This window comes from Mirounga angustirostris, unplaced genomic scaffold (genome assembly GCF_029215605.1).
Source record: "Mirounga angustirostris isolate CCGP_5_RB_7025 unplaced genomic scaffold, mMirAng1.0.hap1 SCAF_12, whole genome shotgun sequence".
Taxonomy (NCBI): domain Eukaryota; kingdom Metazoa; phylum Chordata; class Mammalia; order Carnivora; family Phocidae; genus Mirounga; species Mirounga angustirostris.
Window position 1 is genome coordinate 1,628,669 of NW_026991720.1, and position 23,440 is coordinate 1,652,108.

Sequence of the window (23,440 nt, forward strand, 5' to 3'; positions counted from 1 at the left end):
TGGCCAGAGCATTTCACAGGCAGCGTGTTCTCTCAAGAGGCACGTGTCTGGTTGCTGCGGTCAGCCATGAGATCAAGAACCTGTGCCCAAGCAGGAATCAAGTATCACCAGACGCAGTTTGGCTCAGCTGCCATTTTTCCATAGCTGCGCCTTCTGGAGTCAAGCAGCAGCACGGTGATCGACCCCCATCCGCGGGGGCCCCCAGCCCGGTCTCGGCAGGTCCCCTGGGGCCTGCACCCCAGGGGCACCGCCTGGACTGCTTCCTCCTCACAGCCTGCAGACTGTGGGACCCCGGCTCATGCACTATTAGCTACTATACACCGAGAAGGCTCTCCCATCACCACTACTTGCTTAGCCTGAGGTACATGAAGTTCATAAAAGGCAGGCAGGCTCAGGGCATGATTACTTCTTCTTTCCAAGCCAGTCTCAAAATCAGGTGGTTCCTCTGCATCCCACCAAGATGGCCAATCAAGTTCTTTTTTGTATATTTACGAACTTGCAGATTTAAGCCTACTTGAGGTTCAGTTCGCTGCACCTAGTCTGGACGGTTGGGGCCGCCCATGGCTCCCGTGCTCTCCAGTAACAGAACGTCCCATCGTACCAAAGGCTGTTTCCTTTGGGTGGCAGTGCTGTTCAGAGGCCCCCCGCCCCCCAGGGTCTCGCTACAGGACGTCCACCACTACAGGATGGGGCATGGTGTCTCGGCCTAACCAGTGGGCACAGCTAGAAGCCACCCGCTTCAGGATTCGTGCAGACACAGTATCTGAACCTGGTGTAAAACACCGCTGCTCTCTTTTCTTGAATGTTCCTATGGTCTTGTTTCTTCTACACCCTCCACTCTCTGCCCTGATCCCCAAGATTTTGAAATGAATACAATCATGCCTTTTTCTGACAAGAATGAAAATTCTTATTCGTCAAAAATTCACATAGTTCATGATCTTTGTTAGTTAAATTTCTAAAAATATTTATACTATTGAATCTACTTTAGATCTAGATCTCAGTAATATTCAAATTTGTCTCTGTTCATTTAGCAAATCAAGGACATATTCAATCTCCTTTAAGTGCTAAATACACATTGATAATTATGACACCAATAAAAGCAAAATTTCTTGCAATCCCAACAAAGAGCCACGAGGCTCCAATATAATTTGTAGTTAAAGGAGAAAATTAGGTTTAATAATAAACTCAGGATGTATGTTTTAAGTCAATGATACTGTTATATATTCTATGACCTAAGAATAAAAAAGCTTACTGTTAATATTTAGTTACACAATAAGTAATAAATGAAACAATTTAAAAGAACTTATCCTTCTCCCCAGAAAGACAAAAGCTGAAAAAATATGTTTAACAAAACATATTAGAAAGATTTTTCAGTAAACCTTATCTGCTTTAATATCTTCTTGTTCTGACAGCCAGTGGTTTGGAGGACAGAAATTTCTCCTTGTGTCTCTGGCCTTCAGCATTTTCACCAGATTGGTGATCACCTGCAGAGGAAGCACAGGGCTAAGTCACGGAACAAGCTCAGGAACGACCCCGGCACAAAGGTAGCAAGAGCACCAGCCCACAGAGGACGGGGCGCGCTCCCCGCCACAGGCCTGAGTGTGCGGGGGCCTGGCCGCAAAGCCTGCCCTAGGCCACCACAGATCAGGCCACAGAGAAGTACCTCATCCTGTGGTCACAAGAATGAATTTCAAGTACAAAGCAGTTAGCCACGTGCCAACGAAGGGAGGAAAATTATCAGGAAGATGTTAAAGGCGGACTACAAAGAAGGTAGTAATGAAGTTTTCAAACACAAATTTGGAAATGTATTAGCTCGTGTGAGCTATAATGCAGGAAATCTCCAAATATACAGCAATTTTGTAAAAATTTTTCCTACAGTAATAGCATTTCATATTTTTCTGAAAAGACACTCTATCAAGAGCACTGAGGGGAAAAAAGTGTCCTGGATGGATCTTTGACACCTGTCAAAAAAAGAAAAACAATTCCAGTATTTTCCTTATGTAACTCTCTGGAGTCAGGCCTACCCTCACCGTAATTCTACACAGACTCCGTCTAACTTCTTTCATAAAGCTTCCCCACACCAGCACAGCTGAACTGCTTCGTTACTGCTTTTGCAATGAGCATTAGTTCCTCCCTGGCTATGCAGGAAGCTCCTGATGAAGAAACTCCCGACTAACTACCTGGAAACCCAGTAGGTATTTGATGATTGACTTAGGATCAATAATTAATTGTAAATTTAAAAATACATGACTAAAGAGAACTGATGGCACTGCCTATTTAAAAAAGACCTGATGATGGGACACCTGGGTGGCTCAGTCCTTTGAGTGTCCAACCTTGGATTTTGGCTCAGGTCAGGATCTCAGGGTCGTGGAATCGAGCCCCACAGTGGCCTCTGCGCTCGGCGTGGAGTCCGCTTGAGATTTTCTCTCTCCCTCCGCCCCTCCCCCCGCTCACGCACATGCTCGGTCTCTCAAAATAAATAAATAAAATCTTTAAAAAAGAAATTAAACAATAAAAAAGACCTGACGCTTTATATTAAATACAAATGTACTTTGTGATAAACCAACATAAAATTGTAAATCCAAAGTTTTAAACCTTTACAAACAGGATTTCATCACACAACTACTATGTAATTAAAGTAAGACTATGATGATGTTTTCTGAAAAAGTCAGCCAGGCCTCTATACACACTGCCTCTAATCAAGTAAAATATAATCTGGATAAGGAATTAGGATAAAATATAACGGGTAAGGAATAAAATTAGGATTATGCAATAAATTTCCACCAAATATACCCACAAGACAAACAACATTGCATAATTTTAACTGTTAATAGAGATTTACCTTTAAAATTTCACAATTCGGCATCTATATACGATAGAAATACAAACAAACGTTTCTTTTATGACATGCAAATCCTGGTATTCAGGGATACCAAAAATTCTGTGTTCAACAAAAATGGGTGGGAAAAGGCCCTTGGTTGACACCTTAGACTACTAGAATGTGGACACACCACTTGGATGAGATGCCCATGGACAGAGGAAAAAGTAATGCTCGAGCAGTTTGGCCACACAGACAAAACTACATCAGTACTAACGTCTCAAGATCTAGAATACAGCTTTCTGACTGATGGATATTTCTTACCAAGTGAGCTGTAGAAAGCCTGTCCTAATACTAAGTAATATCCTTTCTGAATCAGCAGAAATGAGCTCAGGTTAACTCGCAGTTGGTTATCCTCACCTCTTGACACCCTGTTGTGCTCACTCAGGGGTTTATGATTACGGATTTCAAGTGCGTCTGAGGTAGATTAAGAACAGCCCCGTTTGGGGTTCTATCTGGTTAACTTTACGGTCATAACAAAGTATGGTCACTGACCTAATGCACTGACATCTCTGCTATGTGTGTGATCCTGTCTGGGATAAGTCCAGGTCAGTGCACACGGAGCACACCAAATAAACAACTGCTCTTTCAACAGCAGAGAGACTGAAGCACCATCGTCTTGTATGAAGAATATCACAGCCCATCTTTCCACTTTCATAACCAGCTATATTAGTACTTTAAATAAGCTCACATTGAACAGATACTGGGCTGACATTTACACATAATACACAACTCTTAACAAAAGACATGCTTTCTTACCAGTATGTACACATATTGATTTAACTGCACCCATTCACTCACGGGCTTACGCACATAGTCCCACTGGATGCTGACACCCTCGTGGACTGGCTTTCCCCACCGCACAGTGGGGGACACTCAGCTTTGCTGAAGGTAAGAGACTTGCTCCAGGGCTTGCCGAGGGGTGGGGCCAGGGCTGCCTAACTCCAGAATAAAACCTTTTATCTGCCTCCTGGCAGTCATCTCTTTTCAACCTGTGGTTATGAGGTCATTTATTTTCTACAGGTCACAAATATTAAACTATCTATGAAGCAATTAATGCCATAACTTTCTTCTTTTAAATTACTGTGAAATTAAATAAAAAGTTTCAATACAGGGCACCCCCTTTCTTACTTTCACATTTTAAGTATAAAAAAAGAAGTAATCACATATTACTTATAAATGTCCTGGTATCAGTGACCCTCTTCAAAAAGAAAAAAAAAAAAAAAAGAGAGGGAGGGAGGGAGGGAGGGATGAAAAAGTGGGAGGCACAAAGTGACAGGGGCCTCAGGAGGTGTGTCAAGGATGAGCTGTCCAGACAGAGTCACTGTGAAAAAGCAGGTCTTACAAAGTTAGACTTGACAGCAAGCAAACCTTGAAGATGAGTCCTGGACAGGATTACAAGAGAAAATAAAGGATACCTCACTAAATTTTAATTTCAAAAAAATACCAAGTAATTTTTTAGTATAAATATACTACAAATACTGCTTTTAAAAAAAATGTAAATATATCCAAAATATTGCATAGGACATATTTTTATCTAAAAAAAGCATTTGTTGGGTGCCTGGGTGGCTCAGTTGGTTAAGCGACTGCCTTTGGCTCAGGTCATGATCCTGGAGTCCCGGGATCGAGTCCCGCATCGGGCTCCCTGCTCGGCGAGGAGCCTGCTTCTCCCTCTGACCCTCTCCCCTCTCATGTGCTCTCTCTCATTCTCGCTCTCTCAAATAAATAAATAAAATCTTAAAAAAAAAAAAAGCATTTGTTATTTATCTGAAATTAAAATTTAACTGGGTGACACATTTTTATTTGCTAAATCTGGCAATACTAGCCCTGGACCAATTCCCAAAAAATTCTTTTAGAAATGTCAAATCCCATGTCTTAAATTCAACTAAAAACACTTTCCTCCCTCATTTAAACTAGTTCTCTTCTAAGTTTTAAAGAAAAATGCAAATTTTAAGAAACTGTGAAAATTTCGCAGAGTCCATTTGTTTGTTTAAAGATTTATTTATTTATTTATTTATTTATTTGAGAGAGAGAGAGAGAGAGAGACCGCGAGAGAGGGAACACACGCAGGGGGAGTGGGAGAGGGAGAAGCAGGCTTCCCGCCAAGCAGGGAGCCCGATGTGGGGCTCAATCCCAGGACCCTGGGATCATGACCTGAGCCGAAGGCAGACGCTCAACGACTGAGCCACCCAGGCGCCCCACGCAGAGTCCATTTGTGATGTCAAAACACTTTTGATCATACCCCTTTCTTTGCACCCATTTTCAGGATCACATACTCAACTTCTACACAGATACTTAGTACCGAGAAGGAAAATATATGGAGGTAACCACTAAAATTACAGAAACTGACTAAAGATTGTAAAAGGTAAGGAAAACCGGGGTCACAATTTTGAACTGGATCAACAGATAGGCAGTGTTGAGATCTGAAGGCAGTCTTTCTTTCAGTCAATTTTATTAAATTTTCTGGCACAGATAAGCCTACTAAAGAAGACTGTTCCAGGGGCGCCTGAGTGGCTCAGTTGGTTAAGCGACTGCCTTCAGCTCAGGTCATGATCCTGGAGTCTCAGGATCAAGTCCCACATCGGGCTCCCTGCTCGGCAGGGAGTCTGCCTCTCCCTCTGACCCTCCCCCCTCTCGTGTGCGCGCGCTCTCTCTCATTCTCTCTCTCAAATAAATAAATAAAATCTTTAAAAAAAAAAAAGAAGACTGTTCCAAAACTGAAGGAATTTTAGATTTAAACAAGACCTAAGTCATGGGTAAGTCCAGTTTTGCAAACTGAGACCCAAGGTTATAAATATCTGCCCAAAGTAACCTCTTTGTGCAGTGAGGCCTATGGTTCTTCACCCCTCCCTGCATCCTGAAATCTCCTATTGATGAAGGTCATGCAGAGGCAGCAGCAATGGCGAATTTAATTCCATTCATTTGAGGTGAAACCAGTCAACTGTTTGTAACTATTCCCCAGGAGATTTGTAAACAGGCTCCCTGAATCCAATGTTAAAAAGATCAAGTAGGTGACTGCTTAGAAACGTAGAGACCACTCATAAAAACCACCCTCGACAGCTGTCCCAGGTCAAGATGGCAAGTTAACAGGCACTGTTTCACAGGACCCCGTATGTTTCTGAGGGCACTGGTTACAACGATGACACGAAATCCTAGCGACTCGAGGAGATGTGCTTACGCACCACATATGGCTACATCATATACATAATCAGCATTGTATGTACATTAAATGGCTGAAGGCTACTGAGTAAAGTCTCACATTTCTGAATGGAGATTCTTGACATTCAGTTAAATTATTGTAACCCCAAAAAAGTACATATAGTCCAAATTGTGAAAGGCAACTGCAAGACTAAATCACATTTAATATAAAATAATAATCTTTTTTTAAATGCTTAGTTCTTATTTTTTTTTAAAGATTTTATTTGACAGAGAGAGACACAGCGAGAGAGGGAACACAAGCAGGGGGAGTGGGAGAGGGAAAAGCAGGCTTCCCACCAAGCAGAGAGCCCCTTGTGGGGCTCGATCCCAGGACCCTGGGATCACGACCTGAGCCGAAGGCAGATGCTCAACGACTGAGCCACCCAGGCGCCCCTAATAATCTCTTTTTATCTTAAATCGTATACGTAAAATATGGTAAGTAAAATCAAACATCTTAGGTAATTCTTCAAGAAGTTCAATACAAAGTACAGGATATAGCACATAATCTATGGGTACTTAAGTGTGGTGAATGTACAATGTGGTAAATGTAAATCCTATAGGAATTTTTTACACATCTGAGTTCATAATGAAGAATATATAGAAATGAAATACGAGAAACACCAATAAAGCACCAGCTCCAAGAGCATCATCTCGCAGACCAGAATGACCGTTTTCCTAGAGTAAATGAAAAGTTTCGAGTGACCTCAGCAGTTGTTTTTCCGTCTCATGTGCACTAATGGTACTGATCTCGTTTATCTCAATGTGATTAGCTGAACGTTTGTCTTTTTCACCACGTAAAAGTGCTGAGAGAGCAAGGGCTGGGCCAACACCACTCACGAGTCGCCAGCATGGGGTGGCATCAGCATTCCCGGGATAAAGCCCGAGTGTTCAAGGAACTGGCGAGAGCGATGCCCGCATCTGCAGAGGCCGTGAAGCGTCTGAGGCAGGCTACCCACGTCAAAGGTGAACCAAGTTTTATAAAGCCCTTAGTTACTACTTGTGAAAATTGGTGTATTTTTAAAGACAACAGGATTCTCCAGGATGTTTAAAACACTACAAAAATATTTCTTAGAGTACCCATTTTATTTAGTAGTCAGAAACAAAAACCTTCAAAGACGGAAAAGGGCATGAGGCAGCTCTACGAGAACAAAGGGTGTACTGTTCCGCTGAACACTCTACCTAACGGTGGCATGGGAGGGTTACGTTAGGGTGTGGTTGTTTTAATTATCACTTTTTAAAAAATTCTTTCTGGAACTGAAAAATGAACTCAGCCACTGAGAAAGTGAACATCACTCACAACACAGACCTCTCTCTCCCCATACAGACATGTGCAGATGAGAAAGGCATGAAGAGTCTCCTTCCTGCTCCCCGATGCACCTTGTTCCTTGCAGGTGACTCCTATTTAGGCTGACAGCTGCACACAAAGGCATATCAGACAGGACTTCCTATCTCCTCACAGGGCTAAAGTAATTATAGCTATAAATTACACTTCAAGAGGAGTTTATAAATTTGATAAATGCATAAACTGTTTTAGCAGTGTCAATGCAGGGCTTAGCAACTGACCTCAATTCTTATAGTGACAAAGAAAGATGACTCTATCCACTTAAAATTCTATGTTCTGTGACCAGCCAACAGAGCCTCTCACAGAAATTAGTTTGAAAGGACCATCATAAGACTGAAAAATGAAAATTGTTGGCGGTTGAAGGAGTCAGGTCTCATCATTTGCAATTCTGTCAAAATCAGTGGAAGGCAGGAAATCATTGGTGAAATGCTGTTACCTTCTTCGGTTGATTCTACCTTGAGTTCCTCAACACAAATGTGGCACTAAAATACACAAAAAATGCTAACATTGTATTTAGTACTTTTCGGAGGGGGATGTAGAGCAGCTGAGTCCAAGGGCCAGCTCTATCCCTGCCAGCCCCCCAGCTGTGGGACCTCATCTGTAAAATGGAGTAATAACTGCACGTTCCTGGCAGAGTTACTATGTTCAATGACTCAGTATACGTAAAGCTCTTACAATACTGTCTGGGACACAGGAACCACTGAGGGGGATTCTTTTTATCTCGTATTAAAGATAATTTTTTCTTAAAAGAAAAACAGTAGCAGCTGAACCATTCTCTACAACACAAAGACTATGCCTTGATTCTTCATTATTTTTAGGGCTCAGCTTACCATCACGTAGCATCAAAAAGTTTGTTTTTTGTTTTTTTACCCCCCAAAAAACAGGAATCCTGTTCAAAAAATTGTCTTCAAACAATTCTGTCCTAAACTCAGAAAGTCTTTGTAACAACTCAATTTCAAACGTAAAACAATCCCATTACCTAAAAAGTTGACCTTCTCCTTAATTCCTAAAACCTTCAATCCTTAATCAAGTGGTAATGAGTCATTCTGAGGCATAAGAAAACATCCACTACAAAATTTTCATTTAATGCTTAAGTAATATAAAATAGGGCCAGGGGAAAATACCTTCTATAGCATTATTAAATCCTGAGATTCCTAGGTCCTGAAGATAAGCCTGTCATATGAAAATTATGAAATTCTCAATAGGTGCTATAAAACAAGAGATTATCTGATACTGTACACAAAACCCGATACCCTACATAATGGAAAGCTTTATTAACAAAGATCCCAGAGTTTAATTAAATACTTGAAGAAAAACACATATGCCACCACCAAACACAGATCCAGCCAAGTTTACCTAAGAATTATAAGCTTGAAATAGGTTAGCTGGTTTATTTTTAACTTAAAAAGTTGCAAAATTGTCAATCTTTAAGAATGGATATATTAAGGGTTCAACATGTGCTCTTTAAAGTTTACTTGGAAATACAGAGATAGGTAATTAAAATAAATTGTGCAAACATATATTACATCAATCTGCACAAATTATAAATTCAATGATGCATTAGTACTGTGTTCAGTGCAATCAAAACATTATCAGTTACTCTCACTGCTACTAATGCTCATGCTCATAAGTGAAATGTGTTGTAAAATCAGGCAGAATGGGCTGGATAGAGACTATCGTGCGCTCGTCGGATGAATAAGCAGTCCTTAATTAGCCCATCAGGTTAAGTGCAAGCATTAATGGGCCTTTCCTAAAGTCTAGCTTGACATCTTTCTCCAAACATGGCCAAGAAGAAAGTTCCATTAGCAATATTAATACAAGCTTAGTTGATCATTTTCATTCAATTAACTTCTTTCAATTAAATAGATAGCTTGACAAAAGCAGTGATAAAAGACCTGAAGGGACAGCTGATGACTCGGACTGCACATTAGTGTGCGAGGGGTCGCGGGTATTAAACGGACTGTAAATCCAGCATTCAATTTGGAAAATGCACTTCTTCTGCTCTCACTCCTTTAATGAGCGATTTTAGCTGACTAGATGTGTTTGCTGCAGAAATTTCATGGCAAGTCAAGCACCCTTTTTCTTTTCTTTTTTTCTACCCCACAGTTACAGTCTCAGCGGTGGTGACTTCCTGCCAGCGCTCCAGCCACAGTAACTCATCACTTCTCTTTCTGCATGGTTAAAAGTGAAGATATTTTAAAATAATTTATATGCAACTTGCATTACATTAATGACCTTATCCCCCACCTTTGCTAATCAATTTCTGAAAAAATTAAAAAAATAAAATCTGTAAGAGATCGTTTAGTGAAAAATGAAAATATTTTAAATTTTTATTTGTAATTCATTTTGTCTAAGTACTTAGAGCAACTTATAAAAGATGCATGTAACAATGTAAAAACAAGGGTTTCAAGGAAGGCAAAAGTAAAATGAAAATGAACTTTTCTTCATTTAAAAAAATTTTGCAGATTAAAAATTATGCGTAAAACAAGCCTGTACTTCTATTCTTATGAGTCAAGTCAGAACACATTTGTACATTATTTGACCTCAGTAAAAACACACACACACACAAACAAAAAACCCCATATACTCTATACCTTAAATAACTGAATCCATCGTTTCTGTTCCATCTGTATACATTGTTGCATTTCAGAATTAGTTGTAACTCCAATACTTTGAAACGCTGTAATGTATTCTTCTCGAACTTCTGGTTTTGTTTCTGGATAAGCCAACTTGATGATCCCTAGGCAGGCATCTCGAAGGCAGCGAGACAACATTATCAGCTCTTCAAGAGTAAAAGGCATCATTGATGATTGTCTTTGACCTACAACTGGAAAACATAATCCAATATTCTATCATACTTGGGTTTTGTTTTGTTTTTTTTTTTTTCATTTCTTAACACATTAAAATAAAACCTCTCTATCTAACCTGTGAAAACAGAGGCCATGAAGCCAACAAAAACCAAAACTCTTACCTTCTATGGGATCTCCAAAGAATTCATTGTCATGTATAGAAATTAGCGAGTGACTGAAGAGAGAGCTAAACAGGTAAAAGAGAGGGATGATCCGACTGGAGTCTTCCAAAGACATCGGAGAACCCCTAGAGATCACCTGGAGCAGCGGCACCATAGACCTTGAAATGGCAGAAAAAAATGATTTTAAGGTTAGTTTTTTTTTTTTAATTTTTTTTTTTCTTTTAAGATTTTATTTATTTATTTGAGACAGAGAGAATGAGAGAGAGAGAGCATGAGAGGGGGAGGGTCAGAGGGAGAAGCAGACTCTCTGCCGAGCAGAGAGCCCGATGCGGGACTCGATCCCGGGACTCCAGGATCATGACCTGAGCCGAAGGCAGTCGCTTAACCAACTGAACCACCCAGGCGCCCAAGGTTAGTTTTGATTTGGGGATGAATTATGACATCAGACAAACATAATCAGGGAAAATTACATTCGTATTAGCAATCAAACTACTTAAAGGGAAGGTAAAGTCCTTCTAACAATATGGGTTCATAAACAGCTCAAGTTAGAAAGCAGGACACCAAGCCAGCACTCTTTCCTAGTGTTCCTGCCACCACGATCACCCGGACGAAAGCAGTCACTGAGCGTGTGCCGGTGGTCCCCAGACAGAGGGTTATAGTAAGTAATGCCACTTTTATGTGGAAGGCCACCCCCTCGCCCCCCTCTCTACTTAACATATTTAACAAAGTATCATGCTGGTCTCATGAAAAATTTATCCAGCTACTTATATTTAGGAACATTCAGAACTGTTGAGTGTTGAACCTTGATAAAACTTTCAGGAATAGTTTCCCCTCTTGTATACTGGACCTTGTTTCTTCTTTTTTTTTTTTTAATTTTTTTTTAAAGATTTTATTTATTTATTTGAGAGACAGAGAGCATGAGAGGGAGGAGGGTCAGAGGGAGAAGCAGACTCCCTGCCGAGCAGGGAGCCCGATGCGGGACTCGATCCTGGGACTCCAGGATCATGACCTGAGCCGAAGGCAGTCGCTTAACCAACTGAGCCACCCAGGCACCCCTGGACCTTGTTTCTATTAGCCACATTTTTTACCAGCTCCTGTTACCGCTCCCACTTTTACCAGGAGTCCTGAGACATCCTAGAATAGCTCTAAAAAGTAGGGCGATCTTTAGAGAGCCCTGTCGTCTCTCTCACGTGTTAAGAGCTGTGAGCTATTAAATTTACTTCTCCCACCTAGAATCTGTTCCCTTTCTCCCTTGGTTAAATGTGGTTCCTTGTCTTGTTGAACATTCAGTAACCAGAGGTTCACCTGTAAGCTCTTTCGAATCTATAAAGCCCCCTGGTCCCCTACAGCATTTCCTATCCGTCCTGAGCTAGCAAATGTTGTAGGCAAGATCACTCTCTGATCTTCATACCTTCAATATCTATTTCTACAAAACCACAGTTATAGATTAGATGCGCTATGACCAGGAGTAAGGACCCACAAATTATCAACTGGTTGCCCACCATTGCCAAAAGTTATGTGAGAGAGCAAGGCAGAAGTAAAAGCCAGGCAAATGTCCTTTTATTCCTAGTGTGGCTTTGGTGGGCGGGCCTGAGCCACCTGGAGCTTTAGATCTCGATGGGGCCCACTTCAGGGGAGAGCACTGCCACCAACAGGGCTGTGAGGACAGGGACCCAGATGTGTAGCCTGAACTCTGCTGTCGTGCAGAAGAAACGTACTCTGACCATCTTTCTACGCATCCCGATCCTGAACGCGCCCTTACTGCCCTGTGCCGCCCCAGCACTTACATGAGCGGAGTGGAGCAATGGATGAAAGTGTTCTGTCCAAAATAAAAACGCAGTGAGGACATATAAAAAGGGACAAAGTACAACTGTCCTACCTCATGGCCAAAGCCAGGACGACAGAAAAAGGCTCTTTATGTTAGGATAAAAGAGGCAGGGGGGCTCCCTTTGAACTGGCGAGTCTTGAGAGGGCAGGAGCCCTCCTCTACCTCCTGAGTTATTCCCCACCAAGCCTAGCACCGGGCCAGTCACCCAACAAAATTGTGCTGACATACAGAAGAAGAACAGTTTAATGTCATGTTTCACTGATAGTAGTAAAAATGGTCTGTATCTCTTGGTTCCCTCGCAGAACCACACAAACAATAGAGGAGAGTGATGAGCGAATGCTATTCAGGGGACACGGTCCAGGTCGAGTTACAGAAGAGTGGCAAGCCAGCCTCCTGCTGTCACCTGTCACCAGCCCTGGTACTCAACCATCACCAGCAGTTAGGCACATACGTGTCCAGTGTTCAATGCTCTCACACTGGGGTTCCCTAAGGCACGATGAGGCCATTATTCAGCCTTAGCTTACTGTTTCTCTTTAACCCCCATAAGGTAAACAGAAGGAATGAATCATTTTCATTTAAATGACGGAAAATGTCATTTAAATGACAGGAGGGTCAGATGTGTGCCTGTGGTCTCCTCCAGCAGAGAGGTAAAGGAAGCTTATGTTCCTTGATTCTTTGCTGGCCACTCTTCCTGCCATAAACATGGACTCAAATATTCCTCTGAAAACACGTCAATCTCAAAGACTTACGAGCAAATAAAAAGTCCACAATTTACTGTAATGGAAAAGACACTGCTTCAGAACTCGGAGACTTGGCTGGTACGCGAGCATCCCTGAGACCACAGGTGACTGCTCGCCTCTGGACACAGCCTCCGCAGGACGGCTCCCACGCCGCGTTTGCAGCAACCCATCCCTTTCCACATCCCTTTCCACAAGAGTTTCTCTCCTACAGAAGTTGCTACCGAATGCTTTCTTGTTGAGAAAGAATTTTAAGAGTACTACTTAGACTACCATAAGTACTACTTACTATTGGTGTCAGTGTGACAAGAAATGGGCAATTCATAGTCAAAAGAGTCTACACAGAGTTAAAGACAAGAAGGCCCCGTGCCAGCTCGTGAGAAGCTCTGGTAACGGGATGTCCAACAGCGAAGACGAACCAGCAGTCCACATGCTCCTGCATGTTCAGCTGCACCCCAACCACCCCGGAGCCTGGGAGGTCACAAGCCCTGGGCTTCTAACCCAGGCCACCAGCGCGTCACAGGGCTCAACAAGGAAATGCACGCTTTCTCACGCTCCTATGATGACCGTTATGCTCGCTCGAACTTACAAGTCCCAGGGTAAGTCCTGTTAATGAAACTATTTCCAAATTAACTCAGTGCCAGTTTCAGAAAAATGAGGCATTTCAATTTGAAATCTTATTCCAATAGTAAACTCAAGAAACTTACATTGTATTGATACAATCCTAATATATATCCCATCATACATTTCTTGAGGGACTTTAATCAAATAAGTAAAGTGAAACCCAAATTCTCAAATTGTTTTTAAGAAATAATGAGTTTAAAAAAATTTGTATAACTTTATAAACTTATAAAGTAATACCAATAGTTTAATATAATTAACAATACCTCATTTTTCCTTCACACACTGTGACTCCACTTCCTTACCAAGAGACCAACGCCATAAACAAACAGGCAATCATCAGGCAGAGCCGTGGCGGGGTCTGAGTTGCTAAGCTGAAACACTCTGAGGCCAATGATAATTTCCTGTCCCAATGATCCCTGATCTTTTGCACTAAACAAACCTGTCATAGGCTGAGGCCGGCATCGTCATAAGTGGCTGAAAAGCACCAGAAAAACAAACAAAACATACACAAAAACCTTACATTTTAATTTGAAAATGAAAGGGTGCAAAAGGACTTTTCTGGACATGAAGGCATGTCCCTGCTGCCTCTCCCTGCTCCTCTCCCTTCCAAGTGCCCACAGCCGCTGTGGCATCAGTAACTCACTTCAGAGGCACGGACATTAAAGGAAGAAAACCAAGCACGTCACTCAAAGTGATGCTACTCAAAAACCGACATTCCCTTTTATTAGAAGACGAGTTTGTGCAGATGACCCGAATACCCCCTCCTGCTGCAGAAGAGCGGCCGTGAGACAAAGCACCAGCGTGAGTGTCCTCTCTGCACACCCCCGTCTGACATGCCACAGACCCAATCAGCGTGTGTTCAGTCTGGACACCCCACCCTCGTGCACCAGAAATTCCTTCAACCACCTGTCAGCAAAGAAAGGGATGAAGGGATGGAGGCGGGGAGAGGGTGGGGGGAGAGGGGGAGACAGACAAAAAGACAGAAGGACGCTCCCTTCCAAACTCTTGCCCTAAAACTTGCCCTAAGAGACACTGGGCGAGAGGTGTCATCCTTCGTTGGACTGCAGACCTCTGTAATTACTAATATAGTTAGTTGTATTTTGGAAGTTTAGTCTCTGGTTACCGGAGTCACACACTCATCTTTTCCTATTACAGCAGCGAGGAGTTAGCTTGGACTCCGGATAGAGGAGAATTCAACGAGGCACTAGGCTAGGTCAGCTCACCACAAAGGACGTCTGAATATTAAATTTTCTGTTTAGTTCACATTCAGTTAAAATATGCCTATTAAAGATTCCAGACTTCAAGTTACATAATGATTCATATAAGAAAAATCAAATTACATAAATAAAAAGTTCCAAAAACCAATTTCTTCAACATTTAACATGTTTTAAAGTCTATAATGGGGTTAAATTTGCTTCAACTCTGTGTTTTCACTATCAAAAACATATGAAAGTCATACGGTTTTAAAAAAATGAGTAGGCTATTAAAAACAAATCTACTCTCAGATAAAGCCATACTCTTAATGTATACAGATAAACAACTGTAAAATTAGGCATTAATTTCTCCTTCTTATGAAATTGAGACCATCTAGAATTTTTCTTACATAAAATAAGTAGTACTTTAAAATACCATCTTAGAATATTTTTAATTAGGTTGCCACTTTCCATGTACATAAGCTCAATTTGTAAGTCCATGTGATACATACCCTGTGATCATCTGTGTTGTCATAGAAGAGATGAGAAACCAAAGATGTCTCAGAAACCTGGCATTAAAGGCTAAACTGTAGAGAAGCCTAAAAAGGGAATGGGGAAAAATAAGTGAGAATAAGCAGATATTCATTCAACATATTTCTTCAAAATTCAAGAAAGCTATAAACTGATGACAGTATATAATTCAGAAAATGTCTGTATGAAGCCCACGAATAGCATGCTTCCTGCACCAGGCTGCTTGCTGGGGGTGGGGGTGACTGGGAAACATTCCTGCCCGTGAGCTCTAGAAGGCATCAGGCCACAAGCGCTGTTCCAGAGCTCGGGAGTCCTGAGCTGGGGACGGGAGGTCCACCCCACGAGAAAGAGACGGGCTGCTCTAAAGCACAGCTGAGTTTGCTCACCCTCTGGGTATGTGTTATATTAATATGCTATAATATTATATGGTACTAATACTATTATTAATCATACATTTAAAAGTTTTTATTTTTATTTTTTTTAAAGATTTTATTTATTTATTTGACAGAGAGAGAGAGACAGCGAGAGCAGGAACACAAGCAGGGGGAGTGGGAGAGGGAGAAGCAGGCCTCCCGCCGAGCAGGGAGCCCGACGCGGGGCTTGATCCCAGGACCCTGGGATCATGATCCGAGCCGAAGGCAGATGCTTAATGACTGAGCCACCCAGGCGCCCTAAAAGTTTTTAAATACTTACTAATTTTAAGTCACCATTCTTGAAACAAACACATAAAGATGTGTTTTTTAATGCTTAACTAGCATCTCAAATAAATTCAGATCTAAAAGTATCTTTTAAAGGTCTAAGCCCTCTGGCTGTCTCTCCCTCTGTCAAATAAATAAAATCTAAAAAAAAAAAAAAGACTAAAAATCTTTGTGGATAAAGGGCAGAAGTTTAGGGGCGCCTGGGTGGCGCAGTCGGCTGATCTTTTGTCGTGATCTCAGGGTTGTGAGATTGGGCTCCATGCTCAGTGTGAAGTCTGCTTGAGACTCTCTCTGCCCCTCCCCCCCACACTCTCCCTCTCTCTCTCAAATAAATCTTAAAAAAAAAAAAAAAAAAGTGTACGAGTCAGGGGCGCCTGGGTGGCTCAGTTGGTTAAGCGACTGCCTTTGGCTCGGGTCATGATCCCAGGGTCCTGGGATCGAGCCCCACATCGGGCTCCCGGCTCGGCGGGAAGCCTGCTTCTCCCTCCCCACTCCCCCTGCTTGTGTTCCTGCTCTCGCTGTCTCTGTCTCTGTCAAATAAATAAATAAAATCTTTAAAAAAAAAAAAAGTGTATGAATCAAAAATTAAATTTCAAACTTATGAGACTAAACCACAGTAAAAAAAGTTTAGGATAGTAGGAAAACATGGCTCTGAGAAAGGAGTGTTACCTTACTCTAGAATCACCGTAGAAGAAACAAGAAAGCAGAAGAGCAGAAACAGGGGGTTTAGGTGAGCAGAACCAGAGGATATAAACATTGCCAGTGCAAGTAGAGGGTGTGTTAGGAATGATCCCAGAATGAAAACATGCAGATAAAAAATGCCATGAGGACAGAATTGCACGTTTTAAATATCTGCAAATCATATACTCTCTGTGGGACGCTGGAGCTAACACTGAATCGTTCATTTTCGTGGTGGAAGAGAGCTCAGGGCCTGAATTCTACCCCCGAGGGGTAAAGCCAGCTTGTGGCGAGAACAAGCATGGGCTTCTGAGTCCCAGAGGGCTCTTCTGTCTCCTCAGCGGTGCAGCCACTGGCCCCTGGGAACTCCCAAGACCGCTTCTACTTCTCTTCGTAAGAAACAGCCATCAACAACGACCGCGGATGGTCTCACAAAAAACTCTGTGGTGTGCATCCCCAGCATGTAACTGTCATAGTTACTGTAACTCTTACAGTGAATGGAATATATGGTATTTGTTACAGACTACATTTTACAAGGAGTGTATTAATTTAAATGAACAGTTTATTTTTTTATTTATTTTTTTTAAAACAAGTTTATTGTAATGTCGAGTAAATCTTTTTTTTTTTTTTTTTTTTTTTTTTTATTTATTTGACAGAGAGGGAGCACAAGTAGGCAGAGTGGTAGACAGAGGGAGAAGGAGAAGCAGACTCCCCGCCGAGCAGGGAGCCCGATGCAGGGCTCGATCCCAGGACCCTGGAATCATGAGCCGAGCCGAAGGCAGACGCTTAACTGAGCCACCCAGGCGCCCCAATATTGGCATTTTCTGAGTACACAATAGGGATTATGGAGTTCTGGTTTTAAAAAATCCAATCCCATTTTAGGGCGGTGCATTCTGAGAAGTCCAAATGGCCATAAAAGCACAGTCATTTACAAACCAGCAAGAGCTGGAAAGTGTGTGTGGAGTTGACTGGGAATCCTGAAACCTCGGCCACGAAGAGTCTCTTACATCACTCCGTCCACCCGCTCTGCAATGCCACCGAGGACACAAGCAATCTGTGCTCCTCAGGATGTGAAAGGGCTGTAGCTCAGACATAATGATGATTCTAGGAGGGGGTTAGGTCTGTCACAAGTCGTGCTGGCACAAAGTGGTAACAACATGACCCTCATTCTTAAGAAAGCTCAGCTGGGTGAGTCTCAAAAGTAGTCACAGAAATGTAAACACCTTGTTCTCCAACATGCTGAATCTCTGTCATTAATGTCTAAGCAAATTCCCACCTAAACTTTCCACTCCCAAAACAAAAGGACTCCCCAGTTGGGCACTTGAGCTGTATTGGAAGACAGGACTGCGGGCCCATCTCTGAGATACTTAAAATGCTGGCCACACCCAACACGTAGAGAGTGTTAAATCTGTCTTTATATACTATGAAGGATGTCCAAACAACCACAGGTAAAACACAGAGAGAAGAAAGCTATGGAAAAAAAAAAAAGAATTTAGAAGGTAGTATTTGCTTGCCTTATTTCTGTTCCATCAAGAAACTGAGTTCTTTTATTTTTATTTTTTAAAGATTTTATTTATTCGAGACACAGAGCTACGGAGAGAGAGCATGAGGAGGGGGAGAAGGAGGCTCCCCTCTGAGCCAGGAGCCCGATGTGGGGCTTGATCCCAGGACGCTGGGATAATGACCTGAGCCAAAGGCAGACGCTTAACGATCTGAGCCACCCAGGTGCCTCAAGAAACTGAGTTCTTTTAAAAAAATGAATTATCTAGTATAGTTTTACTGATAGCAATAAGATTTCTTAAAATTATGTTATATATAAATATTAAAACTTAGCACCTAAGAAATCTGAGAAATTAATTTTTTTTTTTAAGATTTTATTTATTTGACAGAGAGCGAGCGAGAGCAGGAACACAAGCAGGGGGAGTGGGAGAGGGAGAGAGCAGCAGGCTTCCCACGGAGCAGGGAGCCCGATGTGGGGCTCGATCCCGGGACCCTGCGATCATGACCTGAGCCGAAGGCAGACGCTTAACGACTGAGCCACCCAGGCGCCCCAAGATTGTCTGTTTAATCTCTTTATTTTATTTTATTAATCTCTTTTTTTAGAAATTACATATTTTCAATGTATGTCTCGTTTGCTCTTTTTTCTTAAGAGCAACACAACAATATAGTCTAAGAGCATTGGCAACATTTCATCCATCTTCCCAGAAATAACCAAACTTAATGCCCAGAGATAAATCCCCCAGATACTATGTGGATACACGTAAGCAGAAATGGGTCCTCCCAGTATACTGTCTTATAATAGTTTTCTCCTTAAGATTATAATTATCATCTTTCCACAGAAAAAAAAATATATATATATTTCTGAAACACCATTTTAATGGCTACGTATTTCAAAAGTTATATTTCAAGTTAACTTTGAAACAATTTTATTTCAAACAACCATTCAATAGGCAAAAGGAAAACAAATTATTAAACATTTTTATAAATTACTGAAGGTTATTTAGTTTGGAGCTTTATTGCTAAAAGGTAAAGAAGTAATCTGTTCTTCATGTATACTGGGATATATTAAAAATTACCCACTAAGTTTTATTTAGCTGAGATAACTCTATGAGTTACTTAGTAAAGGGCGACCTGTCCAACCCGAGTCATAAATTCAGGTCAGCTGTCTGCAGGGACTCTTTAAGTCATTAAAGAGAACACAGTGGAGGGTACAGTGCACATGCAGGAAGGAGAGGCGTCCTCAGACACTGGGAAGGTGTCCCAGGTAAAAGAAACAGGACTAGTCAGCCACCCAAAGACCATGCTTCTCTTGTAGCTCACAAGCACACACCTAATACTGTTTTCCTGCTGGAAGTATCACTTGTTTGACAAAAGCAGTATTAAAACACACATATAACATTTCACCTCTGAGATAAGATTAAAAATACATTCTGAATTGCCTTTATTATTACAAAAATTTTTTTTTAAAGATTTTATTTATTTATTCATGAGAGACAGAGAGAGAGAGAGAGAAGCAGAGGGAGAAGCAGGCTCCCCGCCTAGCAGGGAGCCCGATGAGGGGCTCGATCCCAGGACTCTGGGATCATGACCTGAGCCGAAGGCAGACGCTTAACCGTCTGAGCCACCCAGGCGCCCATCTTTATTATGACAAAAATCTTAAGACATATTTCAGTTTGAGGCAACTTGCCAAAGAATTTCTCTTCACAGACCATTGAAAACTACGAAGAGAAGCCCCAGACACAGCTCTGTTCAGTCCACGTTCCAGCGCTCAAACCACAACCAGGTCACACAGACAGTACCTTTCTCCTGACAACTGCTTTTATTTAAGAGTGAACACCCTTGAAAACGGAACTTTCCCTCATACTACAGTTTCACTAAAATGAATCATTATGTTGGATGCGTTCCTTACTATTTCTCAATACTACTCTTTTTTTTTAATTTTTTTATTTTTTTAAGATTTTATTTATTTGCGAGAGAGAGAATGAGAGACAGAGAGCATGAGAGGGAGGAGGGTCAGAGGGAGAAGCAGACTCCCTGCTGAGCAGGGAGCCTGACGTGGGACTCGATCCCTGGACTCCAGGATCATGACCTGAGCCGAAGGCAGTCGCTTAACCAACTGAGCCACCCAGGCACCCTTCAATACTACTCTTAAAAAGTACACATAAGAAGATCAATACAGGCAGCATATGTGCTTTTCCCAAGTGGACTTGTGTTTCCTGTGAATCAGCTGTCACTCATAAATGTTTAGAAAATTCTCAGAAGTTTCAAAAATCACTTATTGCTAAGTCTGACCAAATCAAGACCACTTACTAATTTGATGTGTCTAACAATAATGATTACCAGTTAGTTTATAATCTATATAGGACTTCAAAATAGATTTAATAATAAAATCATTATGTATTGAAATGTTTAAAAGCTCACAAATCTTACTTGGCCTCTATCATAGAATATTCCTTTTTTTTTTTTTTTTTTAAAGATTTTATTTATTTATTTGTAAGACAGAGAGAGACACAGCGAGAGAGGGAACACAAGCAGGGGAAGTGGGAGAGGGAGAAGCAGGCTTCCCGCGGAGCAGGGAGCCCGATGCGGGGCTCGATCCCAGGACGCTGGGATCATGACCTGAGCCGAAGGCAGACGCTTAACGACTGAGCCACCCAGGCGCCCCTATCATAGAATATTCTAACATGAATCAAAAGCAAATTAAATGTATTGATTGTACTGAAAATATCATTGATAATAAAAGCAAGCATGAAATCACAGGCAAAAAGTAAATTTCTCTATGGAGGTAGCCAGGCTCAATAGTTTCAAAAGAAATTATAAACACTTGTTTACAAAAACATGAGTAGTATAATCTGCAATAAAAAACAAAACACAAATCCGTGTTTTTCCCCACTGAAGTCATGTGCATACTCACACTACCTCAAATTATTATAGACATGAACTTGTGAACCAGAGCTAAAGAATGTCCATTGCCACACGCACTTGACAGCGCCCAGAAAACAGACAGGACAACAGCCATGCGCTTCCAGGCACAGGATTAACTAAACCACAATTCAAAACATAAAATACAATTAAGTTGGCTCATTCTTTAGGTTTTGGTAGAAAAATGAAGCACATGTTGCAATAAAACTGATCTGTGAAGGCCTTGTGATTGGATGTATTTTCAAGAAAACCACGGGCAAATTATAATAGCAACCTCTGTGACCCCTAAGACACTACCTTTTAAAATTCCATTTCAAAGGTTTTAGAAGTCCACGCAACGGAAGAGCTGAGTACCAAGAACAAGTCCGTCTAGCACCCGGATTATAAGCCCCACTCCTGACACGAGCACTAACAGGAAGTGCCTGCCATAAAATGAAAATGTCACTGCAAGTTGGGAATTACAGGTGAAATCTCAGTAACTCAGGAAGGCCTCTGACAGATGATAACCTTAGCGAGAATCTAGCAGACAAGTGAGCCAAGAAAGATAGGACAAGGAGGGAAGATGCATTTTGGACAGAGTCTAGCAGAGGCAAAAGGGGGCAGAGCCCAAACACAGGAGAGGCAGAAAGCCAGCGCGAGCATGGTTGGGGCAGAGAGGTAACCAAACACTTGATAAGTGAAGTGCCTTTGCATGAGAAAGGCACCTGATAAACTACGGAATGTGAATTTTTTCCTGAAAGCAAAGGGGATGCACTGGCAGATATCTGAGTAGGAGATTAACAGGGTTACGTTTCTGACAATTCAGTTTGGCAAAACAGAGCATAAGAACATAGCACTCACACATCAGTGACTGGATGCACGTGCGGAATCACCAAGAAAGGAACGACTCTAAGCCTAAACTCTACAGCAACTCCATCCAGCAGAACTTTCTGTGATGCCGGGAATAGTCTACGCTGTCTTACACGGCGGCCACTAGGCACCTGAAATGTGGCGAGCTAGGTGGCCAAGGAACTGGGTCTGTGCTTCCATTTAACTGTAATTAATTTACAATGAAGTAGCCACATTTTGCTAGTGGCCCCCCCCCCGCCAGCGTAACCCCCAGGTTTTGGGGAGAGATGCTGAACTCAATCTTAGGCAGTATGTAAGGGATCTGAGGACAGCCCCTGTTAAACAGCTAAATAGGAGTCTGGACTCCAGAAAGTGGTTGAAGGTACTTCTATCACCCAGAGAATCAATTGAGTAGGAAAAAACAAAGAAACTGAAGGGAAAAGAAGTCGAAGAAGTTGAGGAAACACTGAAACACAGAGACAAAGAAGAGCCCATGGAGGAGACAGAAAGAGAAGCCCAACAGCAAAGGGAAATTCATGAGAAAGGCACCTGCAAAGGTCACAGGGGAAGGAAGTTTGGGAAGAGGAAGGGCAACCATGCAGATAGCCACGGAGGGCCAGGCTTGCTGGGGGGGCCTGTGGGGGTGCCCCCTCCGAAGAGTAGGGTGGGGCGTGACCAGAGGCAGGGGAAACAGAAGGGCACAGTCCTCAGCTCTACCTGTAACACTTCTGAACAGCACAAATCCATCGATGAAACACTAACCTACTGCCTGTCAACTCGCATTCTAAGTCAGCCAGGGTTAAAGCCTACCAGGGCCCAGTGGCCACCCTCACGTGTCCACGTAAGTGTCCACCTTTCTGGGTTCAGTTCTCTGGATACTGGGACACTGCCTTCTTGTTTTCCATCTCACAATACAACCATGTAGCATTTATTCATAGTAAAAATAGTGAATACGTTTTCTTAAGGAAAAAATAAATTTATATCCAAGTATTTATTCAGAGTCCCTAGTCCAACGGCAGGATCTACAAATTTTCTCTCATAAAAGGAGCTGGCTGGCCTGGGTGGCTCAGTAGGTTAAGCGTCTGCCTTCGGCTCAGGTCATGATCCCAGGGTCCTGGGATGGAGCCCAGCATCGGGCTCCCTGCTCAGTGGGGAGTCTGCTTCTCCCTCTCCCCCTGCTGATCCCCCTGCTTGTACTTTCTCTAGCTGTCAAATAAATAAATAAAATCTTTAGGAAAAATAAATAAAGGAGCTGGCAACTCATTTATTACTTAATTTTTTAAAATTTAAGTAATTCACATGATCTGAAACTTAAAACCATATCAAAAAACATGCAATGAAGGGCACCTAGGTGGCTCAGTCAGTTGAGCAGCATCTGACTTCAGCTCAGGTCATAATCCCGGGGTCCTGGGGTCAAGCCCTGCTTCAGGCTCCCTGCCCCTCCCCCCACTCATGCTCTCTAATAAATAAATAAAAATCATTAAGAAAAAATACAGTGAGAAGTCCACACCC

The 23,440-nt window shown here is 42.1% G+C and overlaps 1 protein-coding gene across 3 annotated transcripts in view; it reads right to left on the reverse strand.

Annotated features, from left to right (window-relative positions):
* The window catches only part of UBE3C (ubiquitin protein ligase E3C), a 123,076-nt gene that overhangs the window by 56,901 nt on the left and 42,735 nt on the right, over positions 1–23,440 (reverse strand). For all 3 annotated transcript variants that reach the window (XM_045863968.3, XM_045863967.3, XM_054505121.2), the window contains exons 11-14: positions 15,284–15,370; positions 10,390–10,547; positions 10,013–10,245; positions 1,380–1,484 (exon numbers count right to left, since the gene is read on the reverse strand). In XM_045863968.3, coding sequence (XP_045719924.1) covers positions 1,380–1,484; positions 10,013–10,245; positions 10,390–10,547; positions 15,284–15,370 — 583 coding nt within the window. The remainder of the gene's footprint in view (positions 1–1,379; positions 1,485–10,012; positions 10,246–10,389; positions 10,548–15,283; positions 15,371–23,440) is intronic.